The sequence below is a fragment of the Lathamus discolor genome, chromosome 5 (assembly GCF_037157495.1).
Source record: "Lathamus discolor isolate bLatDis1 chromosome 5, bLatDis1.hap1, whole genome shotgun sequence".
Lineage (NCBI taxonomy): Eukaryota > Metazoa > Chordata > Aves > Psittaciformes > Psittacidae > Lathamus > Lathamus discolor.
The window spans coordinates 84,436,855-84,464,712 of NC_088888.1; the positions used below are offsets into that span (position 1 = coordinate 84,436,855).

General features: G+C 40.6%; 2 protein-coding genes and 2 long non-coding RNA genes across 6 annotated transcripts in view; 1 reads left to right on the top strand and 3 right to left on the bottom strand.

Annotated features, from left to right (window-relative positions):
* Nucleotides 1-2,357: 2,357 nt before the first annotated feature.
* PTP4A1 (protein tyrosine phosphatase 4A1) lies at nucleotides 2,358-10,839 on the bottom strand. Of its 2 annotated transcripts, none has more exons than XM_065681465.1 (5): nucleotides 10,393-10,839; nucleotides 8,759-8,851; nucleotides 8,253-8,383; nucleotides 5,216-5,290; nucleotides 2,358-3,990 (listed from the first exon to the last, which is right to left on the bottom strand). In XM_065681465.1, exons 1-5 carry the CDS (start codon nucleotides 10,495-10,497, stop codon nucleotides 3,873-3,875), a joined length of 522 nt encoding a protein of 173 aa, XP_065537537.1. In that variant the 5' UTR covers nucleotides 10,498-10,839; the 3' UTR covers nucleotides 2,358-3,872. The 2 variants fall into 2 exon arrangements, with proteins under 2 accessions (XP_065537537.1, XP_065537538.1); XM_065681466.1 differs by having other exon boundaries at nucleotides 2,358-3,986; nucleotides 10,393-10,508.
* A 7-nt stretch (nucleotides 10,840-10,846) lies between these two features.
* On the bottom strand, nucleotides 10,847-18,475 carry LOC136015474 (uncharacterized). Its single transcript, XM_065681467.1, has 2 exons — nucleotides 18,213-18,475; nucleotides 10,847-10,942 (listed from the first exon to the last, which is right to left on the bottom strand). The coding sequence occupies exons 1-2, from the start codon at nucleotides 18,249-18,251 to the stop codon at nucleotides 10,847-10,849; spliced, it is 135 nt and encodes a 44-aa protein (XP_065537539.1). The 5' UTR covers nucleotides 18,252-18,475.
* LOC136015475 (uncharacterized) lies at nucleotides 17,497-26,683 on the top strand. Of its 2 annotated transcripts, XR_010613225.1 has the most exons (3): nucleotides 17,497-18,631; nucleotides 19,198-19,774; nucleotides 23,822-26,683. It is a non-coding gene; the product is annotated as an uncharacterized LOC136015475 (long non-coding RNA). The 2 variants fall into 2 exon arrangements; XR_010613224.1 differs by lacking the exon at nucleotides 23,822-26,683 and having other exon boundaries at nucleotides 19,198-21,761.
* Nucleotides 19,905-27,858, bottom strand: part of LOC136015476 (uncharacterized) — a 49,991-nt gene continuing 42,037 nt past the window's right edge. Inside the window, exon 4 of the long non-coding RNA XR_010613226.1 lies at nucleotides 19,905-19,978. This is a non-coding gene — a long non-coding RNA (uncharacterized LOC136015476). The remainder of the gene's footprint in view (nucleotides 19,979-27,858) is intronic.

A 27,858-nucleotide genomic window follows, 5' to 3' on the forward strand; every position in this document is an offset into this window, starting at 1 on the left:
ATACTTGAAAGAACTGTTAATAGTACACACTCAAACATTCGAAATATTAAAAATTATACAGGTAACGTCATCTATGAAACCTTAGTCAGACCTTCTCAGATACTGAAATCTAATTACACAGCTTCCCCCCCCCCACCATCTCACTTGTAAGGATGAACAATGCTCACATGAATGAGCAGTGCTTTACTACCACTCCTATGGCCAAACAAGATCTTAAGTCTAATCTAGGTTTTACACTTAATACGGAATTGCACGTTTTCCTCATTTTCCTGTTTCTGCTGCAATTATACAGATGTGTCTGATTAGTTCAGAAATTACTGCTTATCTCCAAAACTGGGGCAACCCTGCCCATGGCAGGGGTTTGGAACTAAATGATCTTATGGTCCTTTCTAACCCTAACTATTCTATGATTCTGTAACTGGAATGAATGAACTCTTATGCTCAGAAAACCAAAGACCAGAGAGGTAAACAGCTAGAAGCATTAACTAGTTCTGAGTACACAGTCTAAAATGCTTCAGGACTGTTCAGAAATATGCAATACTACATAGTTTCATATATAAATACAGTATTTACTGACTTCAGTTGAAACTGACAGCTCAGAACTTGAGAATCAGATTCAAGAAAATCACATTTAACTTTATACCTAATTTTCAATATCCAGTAACAGAATATCTTGTTTTACCATCTTTCCTCAGCATTAGAGACTATATTACAGAACAGTATAGGGAACCTATGTTTTCTGCTGCAGTATTTGTAAGATCATGCTCTTCCTCTCCTGTTCCCCATAAGTATTTATCTTCCACTACATGCTAAGGAATCCTATAATACTACCACCATTTACAAACCATACCCACCCAAGCCACTAGGTCCACAGCACAAAACATAGCCTAGTAGAGGACAAGAATGTGCTACAATGTAATTAAGTACTGCCACAACATAACTCTTGAAAAAAGGACAAAACAGTTATATAGCCATTCTAAGCATCTAAAATTAGACGTAACATTAGAGCATGTCTTCCATGCCAGGCTTTACCCTGAAGAGCCAGTAATTCCATTTAAGACCTTCTTCCCTTTTATTTGTGAATTGATATAAATTACATAGATTTTTATTTAATTTATATATTTCCATCTGCTATTTTATCTTCATGTTTTGAGTAGTCAGCATTTTAGTCCCTAAAACCTACCAGTTGTTAGACCAAAAAAGGAGGTATTTTCTTTTTGAGATTCACGTCTAAATGCGGGAATAGTTCAGAAGTTGACTTCATCTTTGCTTTAAACAGACACAGTATACAAAAGCATTTCCTCTTTAGAAGTCTCAAACTACTGAAATCAAGTCAAGTACACTCTTGGGTTTGAAGAGTTCAAAGGACCATGTTCACATCACTGTCATATTAGAGTTCTTAACCTAAATGCAACCCTCCTTCCCAGTGTAAATCCTGTGGAGAACACAACAAAATCTGATGTACAGAAATTGCACTGATATATTTAAATAGTAAAAAAAAATCCAGATTTTTTACTGGCAGTTGTTTTACAGATTCTTCCTACTTGCGTGAGGGACCAAGAGAATATTTGTAACTCAACATGGATATTAATCTGTGTTAAACCAGTATTTACATCAGCCTGCTGTACTTCTGCGTTACAGAATTTTTGTAGGGTATGTCTTTGCTAAAGTCTAGTCCATTTTGACAACAGAAACATTGATGATTTTGGACAGCATTCCAAAAGGAAAGGCCTTATTTTCTCAGCCAAAAGCTGTATTACTTTATAAAAATATCCTTTAAAGCAAGTTTGACTTCCAAAGGAAAGCTGAACTATTTAAGAGTTTTGCTGCTTTGTGGACTAAGCTAAGTTATATTCAGTTTCAGGCATTTTAAATCATACAGAATTTCAAAGTATAATGAGACTGTACCTTTCATCAAATCTCATTGAGGCTAGCATTGCACATAACATCCCACCTCACTGCTTAAAAAGACAACATATATTTAACCACAGGTTAATTTTAAGCATAGGTTAATTTTGACCTGAGCTTATGATCACCACCTCAGGTTACTAAGAACATCTTCCAGTTCTCATCAGGAAGTTTGGTCATCACCGTAAACTCAAACACAGCTCTTAGCTCACATAATTCTTAGGCTATCTCCTGCCTGGATATAGCTTCAGTCTTGACAATGAAGCATTGTATCTCACTATTTTGTAATTACCTTTTAAGGCTACCGATAAAATTGTTCTCCAAGCTTTACAGATGTGCACATGCTTCTGCATTTACTGCAAAGACAGTTTCAAGAACAGTAAGCAACTATTTTAGTAGTGGGGAATTTAAAAAATAAGCTACATAAAGAAATACTGTACTTTCTACTATTAATTTTTGTCCACATTTATTTATGAGTAAAACAAACAGCAAACATTACAGCCAAGGGGACATTCAGGGCCAGATTTAAAAGAAAACAGATGCCTGGATAAATTCTGAATTTAGGCACCTCAAGATTGCAGACAAAGCACACAAAAAAGTGAAAGCCATGAGCATTTCAACAAACTTTTTAAGTGCATTTCAGTATTTATTTAGATGTTTAAGCTCTCGCACTAGGTTTTACAAGCTGGTGAACACTGGCAAAATTATTTCTCCCACAGAACTATAACCACACATTCCCAAGACAGTATAAATATATGGTTGAACTAACATTAATACACATCACCATTTTATCAATTACATAATGAAACAAATTATCAAGTATCCAAATATTAAGTTACGCAGCTTGAAAGGCATACAAAATATTACAGAGGTCTGCCCAGTTCATAGCAGAAACTCAAGGAAGAAAAAGAAAAAAGAAAAAAGAAAAAAAAAAAAGAAATCACACTTTCAACAAAGCAATAGTTGGTAAACAACTTCCAATAGGTACAGTTAAAAGAAACTACAAGATTTTTCAGAAATTTTCTGATTAAGAATTTTTAGCTACAATAACAAAGCATTTCTACGTTTTAAAAAAATATTTACTAAAGTAAAGGGCATATTCTATACTTCCTGCACAAGACAAAGGCAACATTTTACTAGAAATATTAAATAGCCCCTCCCAACATTTTCAGGCCCTCTGTTAAGTTGCACATGAAGTGCCGACATTAATTTTACTGTAAGGCTTTTTGTCTGGAGACATTAAAGACTTGTGTGCTTCTGTACAATTTAAAAGATTTTCTACATGAGTAACCAGAGAGTAATGATCGTAAAATGGAGAGGTTCACGTAACAGAAAAGTACAGATGCTGGGGTAAAAAGTCACTGTAATTCATAGTATTAAAAAGACAAGACTGTGCAAATCCTGGTAATTCTAGTGCGATTGTGGGAGACAAAACATACAGTGAGCAGGCAAGACTACCTTAGAGGCCATATTCTTAAATATTGAAATGACTGTAGAAAAAAAAAAAAAAAAAAAAGATAATAAGGGTCCAGGTAAGCTGGTAGTTCTCACATCATCAGAACTATGCTCATTTATAAGGAAAAACATGTAGCTGATATGCTGGGTATTTTGGCACCTAATCTCTCTACAAATTGATTTCTTTTAGTACCCCAATTTTTAGTAGTTGAGACTATGTGGTAAAGACTCAATGGCATGATTAAAGGTTATTTGAACCGGTAGTTAATGAACAAGGAGACAGCTCAGAAACAGGGTACAGCAAAAACATTTACTGGGTCTCCAAACAGATGGATATTTATCTAAACATAGAAGTTGCATTTCTACTAAGCCTTCAGCCTACTAAATACTCCTAAGGAAGCTTCCTTTGCTACTAAAAAAAAGTATCAGACTGATGTCTTTGGCATGCAGTCTGCTTAATTCTAGTTTTCATCCTTTATTCCCAAAGAAGTACTATAGGCTGTTGAGCTTTACTGAATACAACAATTATTTCGGTGACCGTTGGAGTCTTTAAAGCGCAGACGCATCTTGGGACGATATTTCTCCAAGTATAGAAGTTGCTTGCTGTTAAAAGCTCCACGCCGCTTCCTAGAGGAGGGGAAAAAATATTTTTAACAGAACATTAATCTACTGTCCAGTTAAATAATATCACCAACCAGAGAAAAATATTTTTAGGTCCCTTAAAAAAACCCCCACCATTAAGACTGTAACTAAAATACGGATAATTAAAAGTGCCAGGAAAGAGGGTGGTAGCTTTCTTTCACAAATACCTCACTGAACTGCATGCTCAAAGGAGTACACAGCATTTTAGACAGTGTTTTAGCCTCTGATATACACAAGCCAATGATCTTACATTAATATTCTTAGAAGGAACTTCAGAAGGAAGCTAGAAAGCAGACATGATATGGGGGTCTTGAATCTGAAGTTATGCAATCTCTTTAAATAATTATGGAGAGTACTGCAGTATTAAAGTATATATTATAAACACTGTAATTCCCCATAATAAAAGCTTAACAGAAATTGATCTTTCTTGGTTTCTGCAAACCAAAATTATGTGAGAAAGTGTACATATTTGTTGAGTGTTTGGAATATGTACCAGGCTTATTTCTCACTTTATATACACCAGCCTACTAAGACATACATACCAAATTTAATTCTTTAAAGGCCTAGCAATTATGCAAGTATTTTGGTACAGTTTATATGATCTGCAGCTTCTTATAAATATAGTTAATTAAATATATGCAAAATTAAGGCACCGAGACTACAACTGTTCTCATCCAACATACATACCTTTATTAAAAAAAAAACAAGGAAATATTTTTCTGCAGTAGAATAGCAGAAAAAAAACCCCCAACAAAACAAAAACACACTAGGAAGAACTGTTTAGCACACTTTGATGTAATACAGAAGAAAGGATCCACAAATATGAATTACTAGGCTCAAGCTATTAGACAGAACCTAAATTTCAAAGGTGTTCTGACTCTCATATGCACAAAGGTAACCCTGCAGATCTAACTGAAGGTTAGCTGTTAAAAGTCATATTTAGATTAAAAAAATAAAAAATAAAAAAAAATCTTGCTCAAATGATTACTTCCCGATTCTGGTTTCCACAGAAACAAGAGAAAAACCCACCACACAAGCAAAGTCTTACAACACTGCCTATATGCAGCATGTGTGTTAAAATGTTCAGACATACTAAATATCTTAAGAGTGTAAGACAAGAACAGTACTCAGAATTTGCTTTGCTTTAGTGCCCAAGGATACATCAGTATGTTAAATCTTGGAAACAGCTAGATATTAGCTTCATACTTACTGTCTTATGAATTGCACTGCATCTTCATACTTCATTCCACATTCTATCAGTGCAAGGGCAACTAAGACTGGAGCTCTGGTTAAAAAAACAACAACAAAAAATAAACAAACCAAACCCAACATCAGTTCAGCATTTGCCAGTACATATTTAGCAAAGAGTTAACTTCCCCCAGTTCTCTTTTCTGTCCTTCTGTGTATCTGATATTTCTCCCCTGAGGAAGCAAAAAAGACATGCAGAAGCCATGTTTCATAGAATGGTTAGGGGTTGAAAGGACCTTAAGATCTAGTTCCAAACCCCCTACCATGGGCAGGGGACACCTCACACTAAACCATCTCACCCAAGGCTCTGTCCAACCTGGCCTTGAACACTGCCAGGGATGGAGCATTCACAAATTCCCTGGGCAACCCATTCCAGTGTCTCACCACCCTAACAGGAAAGAACTTCTTCCTTACATCTAAACGGAACTTCTCCTGCTGAAATTTAAACCCCTTACCCCTTGTCCTATTGCTACTGTCTCTGATAAAGAGTACCTCTCTGGCATCCCTATAGGCCCCCTTCAGATACTGGAAGGCTGCTATGAGGTCTCCACGCAGCCTTCTCTTCTCCAGGCTGAACAGCCTCAACTTTCTCAGCCTATCTTCGTATGCGAAGTGCCCTAGCCCCCTGATTATCCATCCCTGTGGCTCTCCTCTGGACTTGCTCCAGCAGTTCCATGCCTTTTTTATGTTGAGGACACCAGAACTGCACACAATACTCCAGGTGAGGTCTCTCAAGAGCAGAGTAGAGGGGCAGGATCACCTCCTTCGACCTGCTGGTCACGCTCCTTTTGATGCGGCCCAGGATACGGTTGGCTTTCTGGGCTGCGAGCACACACTGAAGCTGGCTCATGTTCATTTTCTCATCGACCAACACGCCCAAGTCCTTCTCCGCAGGGCTGCTCTGAATCTCTTCTCTGCCCAACCTGGAGCTGTGACTGGGATTGCCCCGACCCAGGTGTAGGACCTTGCACTTGTCATGGTTGAACTTCATAAGGCTGGCATCAGCCCACCTCACAAGCGTGTCAAGGTCCCTCTGGATGGCATTCCTTCCCTCCAGCATATCAACCAAACCACAGAGCTTGGTGTCATCGGCAAACTTGCTGAGGGCACACTCAATCCCACTGTCCATGTCGGCAACAAAGATGTTGAACAGGATCAGTCCCAACATCGATCCCCGAGGGATACCACTCATTACCCATCTCCAACTGGACATTGAGCTGTTGACCACAACTCTCTGCGTACAGTCATCCAGCCAGTTCTTTATCCACTGAGTGGTCCATCCATCCTGACCAGCCCCTCCTTGTTGGTGAGCACAAGGTCAAGCATGGCACCTCTCCTCATTGGCTCCTCTATCACTTGCAAGAGGAAGTTGTCCTCCACACAACTGAGGAATCTTCTGGGTTGCCTGTGCCAGGCCATACCATCCCTCCAACAGATACCGGGTTGGTTGAAGTCCCCCATGAAAATGAGGGCCTGCAAGACTGAGGCTCCTCCTACCCGTCTGTAGAGGGCTTCATCCACACAGTCCTCCTGATTGAGTGATTTTTTACATTAACTTAGCCATTATACCATCCATTTGAGCTACCAATCCTCATGTAAAAATGGGGTTTAAATTAACCTGAGCTTTGGTCATCTAACTTCAGGTATAGGAGAGGACAGCAGGAATAAAATGGAAGTAGTATTTGCCCATTTTTTTTCAAACCAAATTGATAGTGAGCAAGAGTTGCATATAGGCTTCTATTCCCATAAACAAGCCTCCTTAGAAGCAGTGAGGACCCCAGAGCAACAAGAACCAACAAGTCCTAGAACTAGTTACAAGTTTTAGGAACAGATGCAATCCACAGGGTGCTGCACACGCCCAAGGATTTCCTTGTTTGCCACAGTATTATTCTTCTGACAGAACACAGTTTTCAGTCAGAAAAGCTTGACACGAATCAAACTCAAATACATTAGCAGTTCATGGCTTTAAAAAAAAAAAAAATAAAAAAAATCAAGACAAACCCTCATGCCACAAGCTAATAATAGACTTGTGCACCTCATAGCAAGCTTAAGTTGTCTCGTATGTTCAGGGATTAAAAAAAAAGGAAAAAAACCCACCAAAAAAGCCAAAACCAAACCAAAAACCCGAAAATAAAGCAAAAAACAAAACAAAACAAAACCAACCCACAAAGAAAAATCCAGCATGATAAAAAGCTAGGATCTGCAACCAATCAACTGCCTAATTTTGACGAAAGCCCAGCAGATCCCATTTTAAGCAGCTGAAGGGACTTCTTTTGGTAGCATTCACCACTACAGTCAAATTTGTTAATGTGAAGCCATAACACAAACAATGGATAAGCCAGGCTTATGGACAGCAAGACCAGAAACCTTCATTTTATACTGGATATGCTGAAATCCATGGCTAGAATATGGCTACTGCTTTTTTAACACATCTATTTTCATGTAGTCTAGAACAATAGCAGCAAAACCATTATGTTCTCACAACTGAGGCTGAAATTGAAACAAAGCTTTGGGACTTTGGAAAATGCTTTTCATCCCCCAAAAAGGTAGTAGATAAAAGTTTGTCATGATGTGCCAGAACACCCCTCTTTTTTGTGGCTAGTGGTTACAATACCCTCAGTACAAGGAGGCTGACAATACTGCTGAAATGGGGATGAAGAGAAAACTTAGTAAAAACCACAGCCATTAGGATCAAGACAGCCTAGCAAGACATAATATCAATGGGACGCTCATCAGTATGCTTGCTACAAGACTATACTTGTTTACTTCATCCAGCAGTTTTTGTGAAAGAGCTGTGATAATAGCATCATCTATTAATTAAAATCCTCTAATATGTACTTGCAACCATTTCCTTGCCATCTGAATGACTTTTAACTGTGAGTTCATTCCAGTACTTGGTATGTGACTATTTCACATTCGCCTCAAGTAAACTTTTGTACTTGATCTTAACAAGTCTGACCAGGCATGGCAATTCAACAGTTCTTTAAAACTTCACCCACCTTCCAAGACCAGCAACACAGTGTACAGCAATACAACAACCAGGCTCCTCACGAAATTTAACTTTAAGGAGGTTTAGCCAATCATCAACAATCTGGTTAGATGGTGGTGCACCGTCATCAAAGGGCCAATCCTAGAATACAGGATGACATATATAAATATGTAAGCATAGAACTCTTTATGGTGTATGCTGTGTGCATACACAGTGTGTGGGGAACAACAGAAAAAAGAGCTAACAGCTAAGGGAGCCACTCGAGCTTACATTTTCTAGTAGTATAACTATAGCAATATTAGGAATATAGTCCTTTCAATCAATTTTCATTGAGCAAATTATTTTGCTTAAACCTGGCTATTTTTTCCTGACAAGAGAAAATGTCTGTACTGCTTTTGGCTCCATCAGCTGCTGGAACACATTTGCAGAGCTAATAAGGTGGTGTCAACAGAAAATACTTTTTGAGGTGGGGTGAAGGAGTGGGTTGGTTTTAAAGTCTGCTCCTACACTACTTACCAAAACCTGAATGCCTTCTTTTTCCACCGGAGCAGTGTCGTAAGTAGCTTCACACACTCTTACCACTGTGGTAACACCGTATTTCTTAAGTTCCTAGGGAATTATAAATAAATAAAAAACAAACCAAACAAAAACAAAACAAAACAACACACCACCACCAAACAAACAAACAAAAACAAACTGTTTTAAGAGTAAACTGACTTCACTTAGGACTGAATTTTCTGTTGGTTAGCTTAACAATGCTTCAAAATATTCAGTAAGTAAACTCACAGACATTCTTGCTACCCTGTGAGGAATACAGACAGCTGAAATAACCAAAAACCTGTGTGATAATGCCAGAGACCTTTAACCTGTTGCTGCAAACAGATCTGAAGATTAAGGTTTGTTACGCTGGATCAGACCTTTTTCTTTTAAAATCATATCCAGATAAATACTGATTAAATAAGTAGTCTATCTCCAAAAAGATAATTCCTTTTAAAGTAACAGGATGTTTCCCGGTTTGCAAAGCTACATACTTCACTAAAAGCATTTTTATATGAGGATTAGATCTTCCCCTCCTCTCCTTCTATTTAGAACAGTCTTATAAAACCTGCTACTGTTAAGAGCACAGGACAATACATTGTCTCAGTTCCTGAGTTACTGTAACTAAAGAATAATAAAATTTTGCTTTTCATTTTGCTATTACCCTTAATAATACCAAAAAAAAAAAAAAGGCAACCACTCTTCATTCTCCTTGCAGCAACCCATCATTGTCACTGTAGCTGTCACTGAAATGACTGAAATGTAGCCTAAGCATCTTTGACTTAGTAGTGACAGTATAAAGGCAAGCAAATGTTATCTCACTCTGTTTCTTGTAAATTATCCCACACTGGACAAAAGACTGCATTACAAGCCCAGACCTTACCAGGAGGTAACTTTGGAGGAACCTGTTGTTACAATATATACATCCACTTTAACTGGGCTGCTTATAGCTCCAACATGCTAGATTCAAGGTTCAGATGATTTACTCAGATACTAGCAATATATGAAAAGGAACCTAGCTTTGGTCAGTAAACAATTGCAGCATGTGCCAAAATACTTACAGTAGCTTCAGCAGCTCAGGATGCAGAGCAAGCCTACCACCACAAATTTCACTGTGACACTCAGAGGATTCTCTTAAGCTATACTAGAGTCATGAAAGCATATTGCCATCCTGTTATTTGTTCCTAAGCTTCTGATCCACATGCATAGTTAATTACTCTCTTTTTAATCACTACACAATTGGTGCAGAGAAATGTTACGCTACTTTAAGTTAATCTAAAAGTGAATTCTTATCACTAGCCTACTTTTGTATCATTCTACATATAACTCTGCCAGATAATTCCTGTTTTCAGACCTAACCAATGTACAACATACTATACGGTATAATTATTTCTTTGCTTCACTTTCAGAGGTATGTTTTTGTGAATAGATTTATCTGTAGGTCTCTGGATCATGGCATCAGTATTTGAAAAAGGTCAGTACACAAATAGTGTCATACCTCTTCATATGGCTTCCACATCTGTTATCAACTAGTAAAGGAGGAAACTGTCAATACAGCATGCTGTTCAGACATTAAAAAAAATACACCAATAAGAACTTTGTTCTGGCCTTACCTCTATAAATTTGTTTAAGGTTGCATTGGTTGGATTGTGTGTGATTAGGAATCTCATGTTCTTGTAGGTGATTTCCACAGGAGCTGGGCGGTTCATTCGGGCCATATTGATTTAGATAAACATGCAACAAGATTATGAAAGGATTTAAAAAAATTCTAATACAGAAGTGATGTAGAGAAACGGAAGTCTACTTCACTATACTCCACGTGAAATTCTCAGTGCTTGGACGTATGAAGTTGGGAGCAATGGGAAATGAAATGAACCTCCTAACAAGAAGCAGCAACTCTTCAATCCAGTAATACTGAGGCAAAAGAAAGGCAGTGCACTGAGGTTTACCCCATCCAGGTCTGAATTCAGTTGTTAAATGCTCTGCCAATTTCAATTCAATACTACTTATCCTGGTCAACCACTCTTAGGGGGGCTTCTTGGTGGAGTAGTAATGAATTTCTACAGTTCACTTGTCTGCATAGAGGTCGTGCTGTGCCTGGCAGTAGTCTCCACTGCCCTTCAGAAACTCCATAAATGTGTGACCAAGAACACCACAGAACTGCTGTAAAGAGAAGGGGAAAAAAAAACAAAACAGAAAAAAAGCATAATGAGCACAGGTGAAAGGAGGCTGTTTTGAAGACACCAAGCATTATAAAATTAAAAATTAAAATCAGGGCAACTAAGCAGTTTCACAAGTTTTATTTTTTAATCCAAGAATCAGGTTCGCACAAGAATCCCATTAACCTTTCTTAGCAAGGACTACTTGAAAATAAATTCATCTAATACAAAGTTTGCATATAGAGTTGTTTCAACACCAGAAATGGAAATATATTAAAATACCAATTCAAATGTGATAAACATAGCAAGAAGACACCAAGTTTCAAGAAACCCTATATTTACATAAAGCATAGCTTTTCCAGGATACCCATACAACTGTATTTTACATTCTGAATTGGGAGACATACAACGGGTACTAAAGTTATACTGACCTTAAGCAGTCCCATGAAAGCACAGATGAGATTCCTTGTTTGATACTCAAGCTGAGTATCAAACAATTTCTAGTGTTTAAAAAAAACCCTACCAGTCTCTACATACATGTAGAATCACTTGTCTTAAAGGCAAAATACTTTGCATATAAGCATCACTAATTCACATACAGAACAGCCAGTTTAAAAAAATTAAAAAATTCACCTAAATCCAGCTGTCTCAAATAGGAGGCTGTGGAAGCAAATGCAAGGTCTTTGTGGGCTAACAAAAAAATGTGATCTTCTCAACGTTTTTTGAGACTTTCAGGCCACACAGATTTCTGACTAAGGAACATTTCACACACTGAAGGCTGAAGACTCATAGCAACCTTCATCTGCCTTTAACTGCCTTTTTACACTATGACTTTATTAATATTCCAAGATAGTGGTCATAGTCTAGCTAAAAACATGTAATACCAGTTCTTCGCCTTCATAAATCTAGTTTCTAGCAAACAGAAGCCGTAACTTCACTGTAGCAGTGTTCAGATTTTTTTTTTAAACTACAAGCAAGCTCTGCACATCCATCCACATATATAATCAGTGCAAGCATACATGAGGAAATAAGAAGAGACATTATTTCAGTGCTCTACACTCAAACCCTCCCATTCAGAAGACTTTGAAAGCAACAGCCTGTGTTGAAAAGCTTTCCAATCATGAGAAAGCAAATTAAGACAACTATACAGTAAGTGCTGGTAATAACCAGTATCTTCATTCACTTTCCCAAAGGGCAGGAAGAAAAAGTGACATGCAAATAAATCATGGTCATTAACTGCCATCTAGGATTTGAAGTTAGTTCAAGATTCCACTACAGGCATTAAACCATACACTATAAGACTACAGTGAGTCTATCTATCAAAAATTATTATTAAGCAGAAGTCACAGACCAATAGTTTAATAATTGGTGAGTTTTCTAAGAGGTATAGAATCATAGAATAGTTGTTGAAAGGGACCTTTAAAGGTCATCTAGGTATCTTGGCAGTATAAGAGTTCTTAAAGACAACTATAATTTAAAGAATTGCGGCAGTGTTTTATGTTGCAGACATAGCTTTGCTCCATTCATAAGTCCAAAGAAGAGGAAGTTCGGTAACAGAGTGGTAGAAACAGAAAAGATCAGAATCATTAGGAGATTGGACTGCAACAGATGGGTAGAGCAACATTGCACAATGTTGCAAAAGATCTCTGAAGAAATGCAGACCAAACACATTCAGGCATCCTTCTCATGTTTTTAGACAGCTTCCCTGTAAGAAGTTTTAAGGCTTCAATAAAAAAACAAAAACAAAACCAAAACACAGCTCAACAACAAAACAAAACAACAATGCCCAGGAGCAAAAAACACAGAAAACAAGACAAACAAAAAACAACACCCCAAACAAACAAAACCTGCTAACAAATACAAGAAACTAATAAGACAATTTGATATGCGCTAGGCCGCCACCCCAGATATGACCATATCCATTTCTGTATGGGTTGTAGAATGAAGGGTTTATTTGTGATAGCTTGAGGAACAGTGAGAACTCTAAATGTAAAAGGCATGAAAGGAATAAGGAAGACCCTCTGAAGTCAAAGGACAGAGTAACTGGAACCAGGACAACTCAGACTCAGACCTCCAAGAATCATGATCTGACGCACAAGCTATGCCCTAGCAGAAGATAGGTGTGTATTAAAAAGACTTCTAGGAGCAGACCTGAGGAACACCTAAAACAGTAACTTAAAAAAAAAAAAAAAAAAAAAAAGACCAAAAGTTAGCTTATTTAAAGTCACTTTAAATTGGTTTAAGAAGCAGAACAGCAAAAACAGACAGGACAGCTTTAAGCAGACAGAGCTGCACAAGGTCTTGTGCCACTTTTCACATGCTCTGGCAGATCCCATGTTTATCTCTTCTACGACTGCTAAGAGGAGCCATAGACAGTCTTTCTCCCCGGTAGAGCGAAGGTTGTTGGAAACAGAAATAGAAAAGCATGCAAGTGAGCTCAAGGAGATAGAATGAGGTCACTACGGTAAATAAAAGACCATCTGCAAGATGGAGATTTTCAGGGAGGAAAGACTGTAGAGTAACTGTAAACAGTAAATACAACCCCGTATTGAGGAAGGTAGGAAGTAACATGTAATCATCCAGCCTGGTACACAATTAGGAGTACTCAGTACGATACCAGACAAACTTCTCACAGGGGTAAAGAGGAAGACAGACAGCAAAGCATTAGTCAAGTAATAAATCCTACTTTTTAAATGCAGATTGTTAATCATATCTAGAAACTGGGTACAAAGTTCAAATTCTTATACAAAGTTGAAGCAAGTATATTACACAATATTATGCTTGAGTTCTCACTGTTTGCCTTGGCAACTGCTGCTATCCCAGTATAAAGGAGCAAAGCTCACATTTTCCTTTGATGTGAATGCCACCACTTCTCACCATTTCTAGTCAGAAAGCTCCACATGCAGACCAACTTCGTTGGCCAGCGACACACTGTGCTATCCTTAAGACAGCTTTGCTAACCAAGTTTAATTCTGTTCTGGGAGTCAAATGAAAATTATAGGCAAGTAGTAACCTGGCATACTGTTTGTGTTATAGCACTAAGCCAGAGTAGTAGGCTTCAGCCTTTAGCAAAAAGACTGTGAGGATAAGAAATCAGCTATAAAAAGTGTTGTAGTAATTAAGACCACTTCAGGATTAGAGAAAACTCAAATTATGTGAGCAAACTTTTGAGAAGATTGGAAATACACTTTTAAATTACTTTATTGTCTGAGACAGTTAACTAGTTGGTAGGTAAGCTATCAAAAAAGTCAAGATAGCATATGTAAGCGTAAGGCTGCAGAAGTGAAACTCAGGTGCAGAGTATTGTACGCTTAACAGCAACTCATCATTTGTACCATCAAGCTGGGTATTCCAGCATATTCCTTTCAGTTTACACATGAGTTTTCCTTGAGGAAAATTAACACATCAGGGATTTGGAAATAAAAGCAGCTGTTCCTATCAGTAACTGAAAGCCAAACTGTTAGGCTGTTAGACCCATCAAAATAAACTTGGAAAACAAAACTAAGGTTAATACACCAGGACCACCTATTAAGAGAAGGTATCCTGTCCAATATGGGATAAAGTAATGTTAATTATGATTGTACCATCTACCATCATTTATGCTAGGAAAAGTTAAGAGAATTCAAGCATGAGGAATTAATCTTGAAAAGAAAAGCTTTAATTCATGTCTTTCTTTAGGGCTGGAAGCTAAAGTATCTGTCTTCATTGACAAGCAGATTCAGTTGCATGTTAATTCTGGGTTTGAAACAATCTCTTCTGTCTGGCAAAAACTGCTTATGAAAGTAACAAGTAACTTACTAGATTGTTACTGACAGGTGGAAAGCAGAGAGGTATAAGGTTATCCTATTCTGTTGAAATTCTTGTTCACAACTAGGTAGCATCTTGAGAAACAAGCAAACAAAAGTGCTTGTTTACAGTTACATGACACTTCACTCTACCTTCAGAAGATGTGCAAGATGGTTCACAGTTGCTCAATCCACCTGCTCATAGACCAGACACATTTATACCCAGAACCAATCATGTGCTACCACGTTCTCTGAAGTCAAGACCTACCACTTGCTCGACTACTGAAACCACAGGATCAGAACTAGAAAACTAGAATTACATTTCATTACAGTTTGAGAACACCTGCAAGTAAGTTCATTGTTCCAACTTCCTACATGACAAAAAGTTACTGAAAGACTGAGGGACAAATACCCCTTTCTCTTACTACCCAAGGCCTAACTGGCAACTGCTAAGGCAGACAAGGAGAAGTGGGAAGGTAAGGGGTACAAACTGCAGAATCATTACACATAGAAGCACATCGTTAGGTATTGTTGACATGATGGGTCTCCTATCTACTGGGCACACGAATGCCTGTATTACAATATCCATGGTGATTACCCATTTTGGACCACAGAAAGTGACCGATGGCCGAAGAAAATACATTCATGTATCACAGAGGGGAGATTCCAGAGGTTTTATCTTAAATTTGTTGCAACATGCTCTGTGAAGGAAGGATGTTGCTTGTGATTCAAGAATGCAGTATAGGGGGAAGAAAAAGTTATCTCAAAGCTTCCTGTCTAACAAGTCAATACAGCTTCCAGAGATGATAAAACTGAGGCCATGTGGTTGTGTTTCTAGTTCTGCTTGGACCATGAAAAACAAAAAGCCCAAACCACCAACCTCCACCCTCCCCAACTAACCAACCATAAAAATCCCACAAAGAAGCTTCAGCAGATATTGGGGAAAAAATAATAAATCACAGAAACCATGCACTTGTCTAGTGCAGCCTCCTGAGTTTCTGAAAGCAGGATCTCAAAATGACTTAACGCTGTCACTTCAATAGCAAATGACATAAACCCTGTCATTCTACTCAAGAATTACTCCATTACGTTGAAAGCAGTAACATGAGAAATTTAGCATATACATGCAAAGACAGTTATTGCTCTATTTTACTGAGTCTAATTAATAAGAGTATGAGTGCCAAACAAGAAGTTTAACCTGTGAAGAAAACTGTAAGAAGTTACAGATTTACATTTAATGCAGAAGTACCTCTTGTATTGACCTGAGAGTGAATTTTAGCTGTTTGGGTTTTCAGTTTGTTTTTTTGGTTGGTTTTTTTTTTTTTTTAATAAAGTTACAATCTGACACTTTGATTATTCAGAATTCAGTAATACTCTGATCTGGGTGCTCTGGTTAATCTTTAAGAGAACAAGTGATCACTTATAGCCAGCCCACACACTGGGATAGATCCAGCACTCTTACGTGGCATGTATTCTGTCAGAACAGGAAGGTTGCACAAGATAGCATTTAGCCTTATCTAATAACTTCTATTTATTTACTGCCTTACTGACACATTTAGCTTTAATAGGACAATGACATCCTCCTTTGGCTCCTGCTCTGTCACCCATGTTTCTTTTTCACTCTCTTATTTCCTCCCATGGCTGTGCAATTTTGTGCTCCTTCTTTTATACTTCCCGCAAAACAATTCTGTTCCTGTATAAAAATCTCAAAACCCTTTGCTGTTCCATCAATGGAATAGTAAGAACTGACATTTAAGTGTCACCTTCATGTTTTTTGATTTCACAGTTTTATGAGATTACAAGGAGACAGGGTTCATACATCTGAGTCACTCACTGCTTGGGAAAGACTGGAGATGCAGGAGACATACTGGAAAGCTGTCTACAGCAGTAGTAAGAAACACTAGAATTGCAGGACCCTCACGCTACAAAGACTGTGCATTTGTCAGCTCATAACATTTGCTATGTGCATGGCTGGTTATGAGACCACAACCAAGAGCTGCACATAACCACCACTAATCCTGCTTCTATTACTGGAGATTACCTGATTCCCATAATGTTTTGTCTTTCTTGCTTCCCCACTTTTGAAGGGCTTACTACCACACGCAAGCCTTGCATTGTTTGTGCACTGCGATCACAGATGCTAGGCAGCAACTGGCACCGAGACTACCTGGGAGGGGGAAGGGAGAGCAGGGATCCACCTGCGGAAGAAAATGCCTTCCTCGAAAAGCCAGACGGCAAAATCTTAAAAGCAGCTTCGGTCAAAATTTGACCGCGTTTTTGAGCTTCTGAGGGATAATGGCACACTGTTGCAGAAACATCCACTTCAACGTGTACTCAACCGACTCCTCTGCGGACTTTTTATCCGGCCGAAGAGTCATCTAAAAGCCCGGCCTGAACAAGGCCAGCTGCATGCGGGAGCTCGTGCATACCCCACCTCTGCTGCGTAGAACTCATTTCGGAAAGGATTCACGTCCACCCGAGGACGCCGGAGACAAAGCAGAAGCTCGGCCGCCCCCGCCCCGGCGGTGGCTGCACACGTGGGGCCACGGCGGGGGCCGAGAACCAGCCGCCCCAGCAACCAGTCGCCAACGGCATAGCCCGGCCACGCTTCCCACCGCGCCACTGGGCTGGCGGGCAACCATGGGCAAGCCCCGGCTTGCCCGTTAAGACCCAGGCTCCGGCCGCCCCCAGTGTCACGTCAGCCTCGGGGGGCCGGGGTCCCGGCCTGCCCGTCTCTCCCCGGTGAGGAGCCGCTGTCCCGGCCGTGACACCGCCGCAAGGGCCGGGCCGCCGCCCCAGCTGCGGCGGTCACGGGTTCGCATCACGCTTCGATCAGGCTCCCGACACGGAGCCATCTTGTCCCCCGGAGCCGCCGCCCGGCCCCGGCCTCCCCCCGGCAGGGGGCTCCCGGCTCCCGCCACTGCCGGCCTGACAGAGTCCAGCGGTGCTGGGGCCCCGGCCGCAGAAGCGCTGCCCTTCCCGGCGGCCGCCCCCTTCCCAGCCCGGCCCGACAGACGCCGCCAGACAGACAGCGGCGGGGGAGAATGCCGGGCCGGCGGGAGGGGCCGGCGGCAGCCAGGATCACAAAGCGGCTTTGTGCCCAGGCCGGGCCGCTCGGGAGCTACGGAGAGGTCGCCCCCTCCTTCTCTCGCGGCAGAGAAGAATAAACGCGCACCGTCAGGCAAGAGAAGGAGCTGAGGGGCGCCAGAAGGGCCGAGCCCCGCCGCACCAGGGCCGGCTTCTTCGGCTCTCCTACTGCCCGCCCGGGAGGAGCTGCAGCCTGGCCCTGCGGGCAGCCGCCCGGAGCCGGCGTGGCCCGGGCGACAGAACAAAGAAACATGGAGGAAACGAAGGCGGCGGAGGGAAAGGGGGAGGAGAGGTGCGGCAGCAGCGCACACGCGGGTAGCCTGAGGACCGCACAGCCAGCGGGGCTAGGGGCCGGGGTAGGCGGGCTGGAGCTGGGGGCGCGGAAGTGCGGGCGACACTCACAGGAATATGGTTACTCATTGAAGACTGTAGCCTGATCATACAGCCGGGGTGCGGGCGCCACCGCCGGGGGCAGGAGTACCAGAACCAGGAGGACGCGGAGGCGCTGGAGGCCGCGGAGCTGCCGGAGGGGGTTCAGCGGCAGAGCGGGGATGGACCATACAGCTGCGGCGGCGGGCGGCTCTGCGGGCTGGCGCGGGGCGGACGCGGCTGCACCAGCAGGGACACTCGGCGCCGCCTCCCCCACTGGCGCCCCAGGACCCACCCTCTCTCGTGGACGTCACTGATGAGCGTTTCTCTCGCCCAATTAGAGGTGCCGCCTGCGCGCCCGGGGCGGGAGCGTAGGTGCTTGGGGGCGTGGCGCCGGCCGGCTGGGCGGAGACGGGAGGCAGCCGGGAGGCGGAGGCAGCCGGCGAGAACCGGTTAGTGAATGAAGCGGGTGGCGGCGGGGCTGGGTGTGGGGCAGCGTGGGCAGAGCGGGATGCGCCTCTGGGGTCGGGTTGGAGCCACCTTGCACGGGAGCCGCTCCCCCACCGGCGGCTTCGCCTTGAATCACCCGGCGCGGCCTCCGGCTGCCCCGGGGCGGCGAGTTCTAGACGGCTCCCCGCGCCCCAGGCAGAGGGCGGTCGATGCGCTCCCCGCAGCCGCTGCGGGTCGCCGGCTGCAGACAGCCAGTTCCCGGGTTGGGGGGTGCTCGAGGGCGGGGCGCCCGGCGGGGCTGAGAGGCGGAAATGGCGCGGGGTGAGGGGGCAGCGGCGTTCCTGTGGGGGCAGGCGGGAGCGGGGTGGCGTGTTGCGGCACTCCGGCCGCGGAAGCGGACGGTGGTGGAGCAGTCGCGGCTGTGCATTCTAATCCCTAAACTCCTTCATGCCCCTGCTGCAAACTTCTTTTGCGAGCTTAATGTTAATAGGAAGCTCTAAGCGCGTTTTGTCCGCAAATTATTCTGTGCTTTTGAGACGAAATAAAATAACGGTTTCTGGTTTTATAGGTGGGAGGTCGGCCCACTAGGGCAGAACTGGAGTGGAAAACAATGTGGACTCTCAGCCTTGCGCTGTCTCTCGCCCCGAAGAAGCCCCTTCTCCTCAGACGCAGGGTTTACTGACAGGCGGACGTCTCCAGGGTGAAATCCGGCAGTGGGAAACACCTGTGGTGTCACCTCCGTGCGTAACTGCTGGAGGCATAGGAGTCAGTCCCCAGCCAGATACTGCCGGCCTGGAAAACACCTCAATGTGGGTCAGCGCTAGCTTTATGAAATAACAGGCTATTTTTAGCTTCAGTTAGGCTGATACTGTTCTAGTTACATTTAACTAGTTACGCCTTTCTTCTGCATGTTACAAGATTCTGCAGAAGTTGTTTTTCATCTAGAAAATAAACAGCTCAATTCTGAGTCTCAGCAGTTTGTTTTGGCTTGCACAAAGCACGGCCAGTTCGTGGTTTTGCCCAAATTGTCTGATTTTATATAACTTGCAGAGACCCTGGCTTGTACAGAGGAGGTTTTCATGGTAACCTACACAAGAGATGTGTTACTCAGTGTCTATATTACCTTTCACTCCACCTGGCTTCAGGTGAGCATAAGCTAATTTCTGACTGGGATCCATGTCTCTGCTGGGATAATACATTCAGCTTTTCTGGGTTATAAACTATATCTGGGCTGTATTTATTTACATTTGAGTGTTTTTATTTTCTGACTTACTCTGGGCTTCTGCTTGATGAACTTGCAGCTGTTTCCACTTCTCCATGTAGAACTTCTTGAAAATATGCACAGAATCCTACCAAATAATAAGATGATCCCAAGGTTAATGGCTGCTTGGAATAATGTGGGGTTTTTTTGTTGGTGGTTACAATGTTAGGAAGCTTTTTAGGGAAGGAGAAAAAGCACAGCTCCCCTCGTCAGTCAAGTTTGAACAGTTTGCTCTGGATAGAGTTGTGAGACAGATCAAACAGTTCTTTACCTGCTTTAATCCACACTGTTGGGTTTTGGTGCTTTTTTTTTTTTTTTTTTCTCTGCAACAATGTAAGCTTTTGTTTACTTTTCATTGCACATTAAACTGATCAGGATTTTAGGATCAAATTACTTTCTGCTACAACATCCTTTCAGTGCTGTGGCGCAGTAGGTTGGAAATAAGAGTCACTGGCAGTTTCTTTGAAACAGTATACTCTTAAGAAGAAAGGATTTAGACAGCTTTTAGTCTAAAACCATGTGATTTGGTTTTTTTAGTTTTTTCTTTTTAATACAAAAGAATGCCTGTATCATTCTAACTGTTTAAGATTATTTTGTATTGTGATAGTCCCTGTCTGGACCCCCTAGTTGTGATTAATTATGTCACGCTAGTTGGCACGTAAGATGCAGTTCCTGTGTTTTACACTGTGAGGTGACAAGAGTTACATGGAGTGTTACAAGTAGACTACAATAAACTAGTCCACTATTTCATGTATCATAGGACAGAGAAATATTTATAGGAGAGATAAGACAAGTGGATAGTTACAAGATGCCAGCTAGAGAACTGGTGAAACAATGTGAGTTGAGTAGGCAGAAAATAACAGGAAGAGAAAAGGCTCCTGAAGAACTTGAAAGATAAAAAAAAATGCTTGTAAAAAGAAGTGGGGTGAATTCATAACTAATAATTGACATTATTAGTCTGAGGAGCAAAGATGTTATCATCACCAGTATTGCGGTATTAGGAGAAATAATACCACTTTTATGATAAGAGGCTATAATAGGGTAGAATTTGAATATATTTTTGAAGCAGCATGAGTCAAAAATAAAATCTGGGCATTGCCTGAATGTCTAGCCCTTACCTAGTCGACTATAGCCAGTATTTTTAGAAGGTTTTAATAGGAAGTTGTGAGTTAAACCAGTGAATTTAAAGAATATCAGTTTCAAAAATCATAATGGTAAGATATACATTATGATTATTTTGTTTTAGAAAACCTGGTGTTTTGTAATCTCTGGTAGTTTGATGTTGCCTTATTCTGTGAAGTACAATAGTGGAAAAGATTCCCTATTCACTTTCTTTATGTAAAAGTCTATATACTTTATATGCTCTCTCAGCCATTTTTGTCAAGAAGGGGAATCCTAATGTAATTAGGAAGCAATTTTTTAAAATTTCCAATCATCTTTGTCAACTTTCATGTACTTCCAAAAAACATTATATTATTGTTTAACTCGAGGTAGAAGTAGTCTTCAGCATGCAGTCACACAGTGTCCATGAATCACTTTGAAGTGGTTTGCATTAATTTCTTGCTAGTACATATGTTCTGTTTTGAGAATGCCATTCCTATGGGATTTATGAAAGTTAAGCTTTAAAATATTGTTCTTATGTTTGAAATGTGTATCTATATGTATCAACTAATGTAAATATTATGCAAAGACTAAATAAAAATTCTGGTTTTTAATGTGCTTATTTTTTTGCAGACACTTAACTTCCTTAGTCTGTCTAGACATAAGTCAGTTGCACCCATTTAGGTGGGTCTTGTGTATCATAACATGAGGGCAAAAAGCCCCAAACAATTGTATACTGGAAAGAAATAAAAGAATCTGAATTTGTTAAAGTATGAGTTGAATGTAATTTAACTGTAGTTTCAGTGTGTTTATGTGGACTAATCCTATTTTAAATTTGAATGTAGTCAAGGGGGGGTTATATAGATACTGGTGTCATGTCTATTACTAGTATGGAGTTACGAGTCATATGGACAAAAACACAGTTTTGAATTGTATGATTTGTGCTGTGCGCCACCTTCTATCTTGTGGTGGTGGGGTTAGAACTAGATGACCTTTAAAGTCCATTCTGACTGTCCTGGGTTTACCAGGAGCCGTTTTGCTCCTTCTTAGTAACTGGTGCAAGCTCTGTGTTTTGACTTCCAGCCTGGGCAGAGAGCTGATAATACCGATTGTTTTTAATTGTTGCTAGGTAGTGTTTATTCTGGCCAAGGACTCTGTGAGTCTCATGCTCTGCTGGGGACGAGGGAGGCCGGGAGGAAGCAGAGACAGGACACCTGACCCGAACTAGCCAAGGAGGTATTCCATACCATAGCACGTCATGCCTGGAGGGGGAACTGGAAGTTACCCGGAAGGGGCAGGCTCTGGCTCTTTGGGGGGGTCGAACTCGTTCGGCGGTGGTATCGTATCCTCTTGTTATTTTCTCTTATCAATATTATCATTTGTGGTAGCAGCAGTGGTTTGTGTTATACCTTAGTTACTGGGCTGTTCTTATCTCAACCCGTGGGAGTTACATTCTCCTGATTTTCCTCCCCATCCCTCCGGGAGTGGGGAGGGTCGGGGGGGGGGGTGAGTGGACGACCTGTGTGGATTGGTTTAAACCACGACACTGACCCAAACCATTCTGTGATTCTGTGAATTAACTTACTTAAGGGTTTGTTGGTTAGATTTTTGATTTGCTGATATTAACGGTATCTTTTTGTGGTGAAATTTCCAAAAGCTGTGTTTATACCCATGTCATGTCAATGTTTAAAAAAGTTAAGTGGGTTGACTATGACTGGGTTAGACTGTTGTCTGACAGAAAACTCATGTGACTAAGCTGATTAAAACAAAAAAGAATTAAGTTATAAGAATATAATTAATGCAAGTCAACAGTTCTAGGGAAAATTGCTGTTGTAAAGAAAGCTGACTTAATGCTTTGATAAGATTACAAGATTGGCATAAAAGTAACTACATAGCTGTAACACTAAATGTTCATGTTTTCAAACAGTTTTATCAAAGGAGTGTAATCAAAGATCACTGAAAAAAAAGTGTGCCTGATGCAAAGACTGATTAATAGCAAGTAGCAATGATGTCAGTGTAGTTTTGTGGAGTAATCTAGATTTTTTTTTTTTCGTAATTTGGATTCACTTAGAAGTGTAATTTTAGTATAAGCACTTGCAAAGTCAAAACACCTAGAACCAGGAACACAAGCAAGAATTTGAAGTTTTTAAGAATATTTCTGTTACTCTCAAAAGAGTCCAGGGATTTTAATGCACAAGTAAGCCAATATGAACTCCCAGGGCAGTGCTGTGGTAACAGTAAAAATGATCCTTTTGTGATCCTTAGATATATAACCTGAAATTGTGGAGTAGAAGGATTTTTATTTATAAATAGCATCAATACTAGCTTTTGAAATACCAGGCTGTTGACCACAGCCTTCTCAAGTTACCTTATTTTCTGTTATAAAAAAAAAAACCCAACTCAGCTGTCTTGACTCTCTGTGTGGCATTTTTCATTTGCCCTGTTACCTACTCCTTTACACTTACCACTGCTACTCTTAGCACTTTTTCTCCTCACATTTTCTTTCACCTGGAAATTCTGCTTTTAATGTTTCTAAGCTTCATTAATACTTACAATTTAACCAGCTGCTGCTTTATATTTTTCCCAGTGATAATAATTTCTTTGTGTATATAAAATTCTTCTAAATTACTTTGTTGCTCATGTCAATTTTCACTATGTCAGTTTCATTTCTGTGGCTGGTCTCATTTATTGCGCCTTCTAGCATATTTTCTTCTTTATTGTTTAATGGATGTTTTCAGTTGTAGTCTGTTTTCAAACTGCTTAATTTTGATCAGTCCTTTAAAAAGTTTCATGATTGTTACATGTTAATTCATTTTTCTCCTGTGTCCAGGTTTTGCTCAACTATGCAGTCAGGAAGCCTGTTCTATTTCCATGGCTTGGACTGACATGGTTACAACATGCCTCTGAGCCCACTGCTGCTGGCATATAGTACCTAAGGAGGGCTTCTAGCAAGATTGATGGGACAGACGTGCGCACACTACAAGGGGGAGCTGCTCTGCTATGGAAATTTTTGTGCAGATGTGCTGAAGATATTTTTGATGTATTTGTGGTTCAGAGTGGAATGAACTGGTTGAAGAGTGATACACTCTTCATTATTGTGGGAAATTTATGTGTGTTGCTCTAGCACATTACCAAAACGGAAAGATTTTGCAGGGGGCTCTTATTTATTTGGTTTCTTTGGCCATGCATGTTTAGAAAAATAATCAGAATTCATTACGAGGATTTAGCACAGATCCTTTCACCTCTTAGTGTGATAGGGTGCTTTGTATACAAGATGTGGCATGCTAAATATTTCTGGTGTAGCGTCATGATCTTGGGATAGATCTTGTCCATATGCTTTAATGGTGAATTGTTTTCTATTTTCAGCTCATAAAACTGCTGGGTTTGGAAGAGAAGGTCTTTTCTGTTTCTCTCTGAAACTCTGGTCAGGAACTGGTTAGAGGGAATAGAGAACTACTACCGATACTTCACAAACACAATCAAACATTTTGAAACCCCTTTTCAGTTATTTATTGGGAAAATTCGATGAATTACTCATGTTACTTCTGTCTGTTCAATGGAAGAATTGTCTCCGTAAAGGACTTTCTGCCCAGCATCCGTTAAAACTTTGGAGGTCTGCTAAAGAAGGATTTTTCATGACTGAAGAGGTTGTGCTCTTTTGTAGGCACATGTTGTCACTCAGCAGGTTTAGCATTCATGATTGGCACTTAGGCAATATACAATTCAAATAGATGGTATTTAAGTGATACAGGAGTAATCCTAAAGATTAGTAGTTTAAAAAAAAATTGCACAGTATTGCTCACATGTAAGTTTTCTGTTATGCGCTTTTACAACATGTCTCCTTATTTACTACTATTGAAGTAGATTAAGTCTGTCATTAGGAAAGTTGGGCCTTTTGATTTCATTTAAGTTAGGTTTTCTACAATAGCTCTTTTTGGAACAGTCCAGTGGTCTGACATTCTGGATATGTCATGGCATTTATCTCAGCAAGCTATTCATGCTGACAGCCTGGGAATATTTTCTCAAGATAGGTTAGGGGAACAAATCAAAGCCTGGCCATAGGGATGACAGATAGAGCTTTTGGTGCTTATAGTTCTTCATATTTGATCATGTATGTAATAAATTGTGGCATAAAGATCCTATACAGCTGCTGTTACAAAACTGCAATCTAATTCTGATTTTTTTGTTAATGTCTTTCAACAGTGCTACACATGAAGGCTGCTAAACTGGTACTTTAATAATAATGTCTTTGACATTTAATGGCAATTACAGGATGTACTACAATTGCAAGGACTGATAACTATTCCCTTTTAAATTTATTTTTTTGGGGGGGATGAATGTGAAAATTCATTTACGTTCTTGGTCTAAAATGTTAACAGCGTTTTATTGTCTGGTGTTGTTACTGCTGCAGCCAGAACTAAACAGTGATCTCTGCTAAGTCTCTTCATATTACTGCAGCCATCAGTCAGTTACTGCCTGTTCATCATCCTCTCCACACTTCTGATTTTTCTTCTCTGTTGCTAGGGAAGAATGTTCATTGATTTTTCTGTTTGGCTTTGTTGTTTTGGTTTCTTTTTGTTTTGTTTTTGTTTTTTGTTTTTTGTTTTTGTTGTTGTACAGCAAAATATCAGGAAATTACAGACACAGGAAAGCTTTATAGGGCCACTTGTATAACTCAGTCTGTTCTGTCAACTGATACGCTGCACTGTCACTAGAGTCAAAATTTATCTTGTCATTTACTGTTGGAATTTCATTATTGTTGAAAATTGTTGCCTTTGATTTTAATTCTGAGAGTGAAAGATAGAAGGCAAAGCTTGGTAACACAAGCTCTGTTGCAGTTCTGTTACGTCTTTAGATGCAAGCTTATACCATTAAATTGCAATTAAAATTATTCTGCAAGAAGGAAACTTAGAACATGTCATAGAAAATGTGAAAAGTATTTACTGATGTTCAGATGGCACCTCCTGTGTTTCAGTTTGTGAAACTGGGTCTGCCCCTGGGCACCACTGAAAAGAGCCGGTCTCCATTTTTCTTTATGCTCTCCTTTCAGGTATTTGTATGCATTGATGAGATTCCCCAGAACCTTCTCTTCTCCAGGCTGAAGAGTCCCAGTTTGCTCAGCCTGGCCTCATATGAGAGATGCTCCAATACCTGAACTCTGATTCGCTCTTACGTATCCGCATGAGCTCCATGCACTCCAACTGCCCTTTCACATAAAGGGCAATTCCCCCTCCTTCTTAGGTCTTCCTAGCCCGTCCTTTCTGAAGAGCTGGTATCCCTTCATTCCATATGCCTCCTCAGCATTCAAATGCCTAATTTTTTTAATTGGTGAAATTACAGGATTAGCAAGAAATGTATGACTGTTCAACAGCACACAGTTTCTGATATCAAATTCTGGTATTTCCACATCTGTCTAATTATAGTCCTATTTGTAGTACTTCTTAGCTTTGTGTTAGTATCTATTCATGCTAAAGTATACACTTTCATTGAGTCAAACTGTAATATTTAAAATTAGTGGCTATAAATATTAAAAATACTCTTCCACTTTTAACTGTAATGGTAGATAATGTCTCAAGCAAGAATAAATCTAAAAGTAAAGGGTGAATTCTAAAATTACATTGTGATACCCTGAATACCTCTGATGTTTACTTTCCTATAACATTTAATACAGTCATATGAAAACAATAACCATACTGAAGTGAAGCATCTTTGCATTAGAAGTCTCCCTAACAACCTGTGATAGGAAGACCGCCTTTGTGTCTATTGAAACTGTAGATTTTATGTGGGGTGGGGTGCCATATCAAAAGTGATACTCCAAATCTTGCCAATCTAGAATTACATGGACTTTCCTTACCAATGGCTTTAGCATATCAGTCATCTGAAAAAACGTACCCTATTAATACCTAAAACCATGTAGGTATCTGGCTTAGTTCTAAACAGTATCTGTTCCCATACTCTGCCTGATATTTTACTTTGAGGTGTGCTACATACCAAAAAGACTTTAATCCACTTAGCTTGTGGAAACTGATAGAATTGCAGCACAATCAGATATGACTATTGATAAATATATTCAGTCAGTTGACACAGTACATCAAGTATTTCACAGGACACGATTTTCTACCTTTCTTCTGCAATATTTCAATATATTTTCTTAACTCATCACCCCAAAGTTAAATAGTGATACTGTATTTAAAATATGAGTTTAGATGACATGTAGAGTACTTGCAAGCCCTAAGAACATACCTCAATATTTCAAATTATTCAGCTGAATCTAAATTTCTTATATTTCAAGTGAATTTATCGTCTTTAAACCTGTGGGAGGAATTTCTGCTTTTCCTAAGATTAAAACCAGTCTGATCCCTTCTGAAGGATAGATGACCAGAATAAAATGGAGCTAGCTAAGAACCTCAGGAAGTCATCCATTTTTGCCAGCCTTATGAAGTTCAACCATGCCAAGTGCAAGGTCATACACCTGGGTCTGAGCAATCCCAGGCACAGCTACAGGATGGGCAGAGAAGAGATTCTGAGCAGCCCTGTGGAGGACTTGGGGGTGTTGGTTGATGAGAAAATGAACATGAGCCGGCTTCAGTGTGGGCTTGCAGCCCAGAAAGCCAACCGTATCCTGGGCTGCATCAAAAGGAGCGTGACCAGCAGGTCGAAGGAGGTGATCCTGCCCCTCTACTCTGCTCTTGTGAGACCTCACCTGCAGTATTGTGTGCAGTTCTGGTGTCCTCAGCATTAAAAGGACATGGAACTGCTGGAACAAGTCCAGAGGAGGGCCACGAGGATGATCAGGGGACTGGAGCAGCTCCCGTATGAAGACAGGCTGAGAAAGTTGGGGCTGTTCAGCCTGGAGAAGAGAAGGCT